Below are 4878 nucleotides of genomic sequence, written 5' to 3'. Positions count from 1 at the left end.
CCACAGTCCCAAAGGCTGCGCTAGTAAAGAGCAAAAATCCTCACAGCAAACACTGCCGTAACCAACGACCACTCTGCCTACCTGTGTCATCATTTGTGACACCAGCACCCTAACAAAAACAAGGACTCCCTAGGCCACCAGACACTGAAGTAGATTCTGGAGTGAAGAAACTAACGAAAACTGAAGCTTTTTAATTATGTGTATGGAAGATACATAATTATATATTAATTTATATTTTTAATATCATTATCTAGGATAGCTTTACATATATATATGCGCATGTGTATTTGTACCTGAAAATGCAAGTGAAAAAGAGAAGCTGACACTCTGGTGTCTTGCCTACCGACAAAAAAACCCCAGGGATGTGACAGGTTTTAAGCAGAAGACAAATAATGCTCTCTAAAAACAAGTATCTTAAGCTGACGCAGTGAGTTAACTCAAATAATCATTCAGTTCTTACCGCAGTCTGGAAATGGAATTATGTATATACCTAAACATGCTGACATCAGCACACGCGTTTTCAATGCAAATTGCCTTGAATTTTGCCTCTTACACTTGTTTAAATTGCAAACCAATATGCATATATGCTAATGAGGCACACTCCCAAGGGACTGTCGAGCTCTGCCACACAACCACAGAGTGAAGAAGTGCTTGTGCCACAGGCCATGCTGCACCACCTCACTGTCCCCTGCAAACCACCCTCCCAAAATAAGGTGATACGCGAGGGACGAGGCTGTTGTGCGGTAGTAAAGGACCTGCCCACGCAGCCCGTGTGCCAGCAGCCCACACTGCCACAACAGGAGCGCTGCTTTCAAAACACAGTACGACTGCTGTGCTTTGGCCGAGCTGCTCTACAAAGAGCAACACCACCCAGGGAGACCACACATATTTTACCAGTTCCGGAAGATAAACTGGATGCTCAAAGCATCGGCAGCGTTGCCCAAATAGGACACCGCGCTCTGTGGCAGCTTAGGAGAGTCTGTTTGGTGGTACTGCTACCAAGCTGAATTAGATGAGGGGACAGATGGATTCTGACCCAAGAGATCCCCAGTGTAAGGCACAGGGGGGAAATAACTGGAGAACAGCCCTGCTGAGCTGCCATGACACATCATCATTTTTCAACTTGGAAGCAGCATCAGAAGGCCCCGTTCTTGCCGTCAGTCTACCATTTGATTCAGCACCTTAAATATCAAACTCTTAAATCCCACAGCGTATGCATTCAGAGTTGCGATATCCAGGCACAGCTCAGTGGCCATGGTTAGTTCAGCTGTACGGGATCTTTGAAGAGTCTGTTTTTAACCTCCATGATAAACTCTTCTCCTTAATTTAGTCTTGGTTGCAACGCTTGGTCATCCGCTACAAGGCCAGTATCTGTTGTGATATTGCTACAATGGATCTCTGTTCTTCCCTCAAAACACTCTTCCCAGCTCCTTACCTAGACCCTTAGACGGTAGCTCCTTAGACTAGGAAAAGGCTGGGTATTAAATAGAGACTGAATCACTTCAAACAGAACTATGCATGTCCATACTGTCAAAATCTGGGATCCCTTCCGTCTCCAGTGAAGCAAAGTACAAGGAATCAGGACAAACCGAGACATTTTTCTTCTTACCGTCAAAATTGGGGGAGCAAGTGTGGAAATGGAGCACTGTAAGTGGAAGAAACACTCAAGAGCTACACAATCAGGAGTGCCTGATGAGAGCAGGGTCTGCGCTTGAAGGATTTTTGACCCATTCAGATTCACGAGATATTTCACCTGAGCACTGTCTTTGTGCCTCTGCCTGTCCTGCCGCATGGGCTCTGCCCCTCATTACCGGCTCCCAGCGCTGGAGGGCCAAATGCAGTCCCATGGGACAGACACCATGGTAAGGTGTATTTCTCTGCAGACTCCAACATCGCACAAGGCTGGAGTAGTGGCTCAGTGACTCCTGGGAAGTCTGTACGTGGCAATATCTCTTGAGAAGCCTATCACGCACTGAAGAAACTACTGAGAGAGGAGTTTGGGATGGTTTAATGGGAAGCTTAGAGACTCCTAAAGTCCTCTCAAGGACCTGCAGCTCTGCTGCTACGCGTACACAGTCATGGTGAAGCTGGCCTATTCCTCGGCACTCTGCAAGGCAACCACCCTGCTTACACCTTCTCACCTCCGTCCGACTGAAGTCCCGAGCCTGCTGACCACCCGGCAACGACTCAGAATAGGAATCAAATCGTGCGCAGTCACGCATGGGCTTCAAAGAAGCTGCAGAGGAAAGAAAAAGAATAAAAAAGGAAGAGACATGCCAAGTCTTTGGTTAAGCCACGCTTCCTAAAAACCTGTTGCAGCATCACTTTGTCCTTCACTTCTATGTATCAGAACTGATCTATAAGCCACGGATGACAAACACGCCCCATGAAGAAAATATTTCTATCTTGTATTTCTAATAAGTCAGTGTCATGAAAGGGACAGCATGTACAATTTCTGTTGTAGAAAAATTGTGAAATGTGGGAGAAGTGATTCTTAGCAAACATTAATGGTCAAACAGCAACTGCTTACTTGCATTTTTTTCCTCCTCACACTTCAGTATCAAATTAGTTGGCTTTACAGTTTGTTTATATCTTGCTGTCTTAGGAATGGTGAAAGGTACCTACCAAACCTTCAACTCCAATTTTTGATGTGCTGAACAGTGGAAAGTACAGCCGAACCTACATTATACACTAAAACGGGAGGCCAGCAAAACCCAAGGACACTAAACACAGCAGATGCTGCGGTACATACCATCTTCAACTAAACAGCACTGACAGCGGCGGGGGGAGGGGAAGGGGAAAAAAATAAACCCTAACTTCTCACAGGAACATTCCCAAGAATCTCATTTCCACAAGCTCAGGTCCTTCTGCTGATACCACTCCCGGATTAGCTCCTCTGAGATAAACATGTCTTAACAGCTGGAAAAGAGCTTTTCTTAAAGATCAATACGTTGAAAGGCAGAATAACAGTTCTCACATCAAATTTCTTCTTTCTGGCGTTTTTCTGAATAAATTAAGCTCTTGAAAATCTGTCTTAATTTACAGTAGAGTTGGTTACATACAGGGCAAATAGCTTTACAGATTCTATAAATTAGTTTTAATAAAAATGTTCCGAAAAGAAGGTGGTGGGTCAAATTGTCAATGAAGCTGTGCCAGGATAGCATTTGGACCCGCACTTGTAGTTTATAGAGCAAGCCAAAACAGTAGCAAGATTCATCCATTCTTAAATACTTTGTCCTATGCTCCAAGTCACGCTATTACTTTTTTTAAACACTCTCATCAGATGCAAATACTTCACTTGAACCAAATTCTGTCTCATTCTGAAACTAATAAAACAACCTAATGAAAAACAGTTTCTGAAAATCTTCATCAGGTTCTTTCCTTAAGAAGAAAAAAAAAAAGATCTAAGTTTCACAGAAATTAAATTATGAAAACGTGAAAACAAAAGTTTCTCTTGAAAATTTCTTTTGATATGTTAGGCAAGTGAATAGGGCACTTGCTTATTGATCAGTGCTTTCACTTCAGAATCTCATACAACCAGGGCTCCGTGCTTTCTTGTAATTCATGGTGTTACAGTATGTTGAGATGTTTTGCTTTTTATTAACACAAGTCTTTCAAAAGACAGATTTCTGAATCCTGACTGGGCAAGACATTTTCAGACACACAAAATAGCCAGGATTTACATATTAGCTGAGATATTTAGAGTGCCCACAACAAACATTTAGTCCTTTCACCTCTCCACATAGATCAGCCTGAAATGCTTGGTTGAGTGCAACACCATGAAACGGTAATAGTTTAAGAAAACAGTAAAGATCCCAGTGGTGAAAGGGACAAATTAGGGAAAAAAGAGGAAACTACCAGAGCTTAGCAGGCTCTTCCTCCCATGCACATGACCCCCTACTACTAGCAGTTTTGCCCCAAAGGCTTCCTTATGAAGACACACCAACAAGAACTTGCATGAAGGAACTTACAAGCCAACTTATCATGAGAACAGGCATGAGAGGAGCGAATGAGGTGGTGATCCTGGAGGGAGAAGGGCAGTTGTAATTACGACAAGGGAATGTAATTAGAGACTGAAAGTGATGAGACTTGGAAGTGCAGGTTTTACAGGAGCTTCTCACTTGGGATATGATGATAGTGGATTATAAAGGAACATGACTCCAGCAGAAATTACTTCACAGATCTGATACGGGGTGAACATTTAATTTTCCTAACTGTAGCTTGATTTGCTCTTTCCCCGTCTTTTAATATATTAAGTGCCATCAAATTTAATGGAGATTTTATTAGGTCTTAAATATTATCCCTTGGCACTGTAATTATCATCTGTGATTAATCCTCCCTGCCCTAGACAGTCATGCACATTTTTTAGATGGAACAGTATATATTTCAACGTTCATTTATAACTAAAAGAGATATAACCGAGGAGAACAAACGAAAGGGCAGGGCTCTCACTGCACATTGTTACTGAAGTATGCTATATTTTGGATTAATTCATCCTCGTGCTACACAAACTGTTGTAACCCACCCATCATTACTGCAAATTGCTTACAGAAGAATCTGAGGGTTACATAAGTAAATTACAAAAGAAATTAAACCTTTGATACAACCAGTAACTGCTTCTAACAAACTATACTAGCGTAAGTTCTACCGCAGTCCAGTATTGTTTTCAACACACCTTCAAAAGATAGACACTTAAGGGAAAAATCACCAAAAGAGTTAAAAGTCATATAAATCTTGTTGCCTTGTCTTTGCCGCAGTTATTCACCTGCCGCTTTAGCTATAACGACACCCGAAGCACACTGGGGCAAAGAGGCAGATGTTAAGAGGCAGGTAAAGGCCACAACCTGCATCGCTGTTCTGTGCTTTTATACACTCTTT

General features: G+C 42.5%; 1 protein-coding gene across 1 annotated transcript in view; it reads right to left on the bottom strand.

Annotated features, from left to right (window-relative positions):
- Positions 1 to 4878, bottom strand: part of REPS2 (RALBP1 associated Eps domain containing 2) — a gene marked incomplete at both ends in the record, with an annotated part of 28074 nt that overhangs the window by 2556 nt on the left and 20640 nt on the right. The window contains one exon of the mRNA XM_010133843.1: positions 2142 to 2236. Coding sequence (XP_010132145.1) covers positions 2142 to 2236 — 95 coding nt within the window. The remainder of the gene's footprint in view (positions 1 to 2141; positions 2237 to 4878) is intronic.

Source organism: Buceros rhinoceros, unplaced genomic scaffold (assembly GCF_000710305.1).
Source record: "Buceros rhinoceros silvestris isolate BGI_N320 unplaced genomic scaffold, ASM71030v1 scaffold22073, whole genome shotgun sequence".
NCBI classification, from domain to species: Eukaryota; Metazoa; Chordata; class Aves; order Bucerotiformes; family Bucerotidae; genus Buceros; species Buceros rhinoceros.
This window is presented reverse-complemented; position numbering and strand designations above follow the sequence as displayed.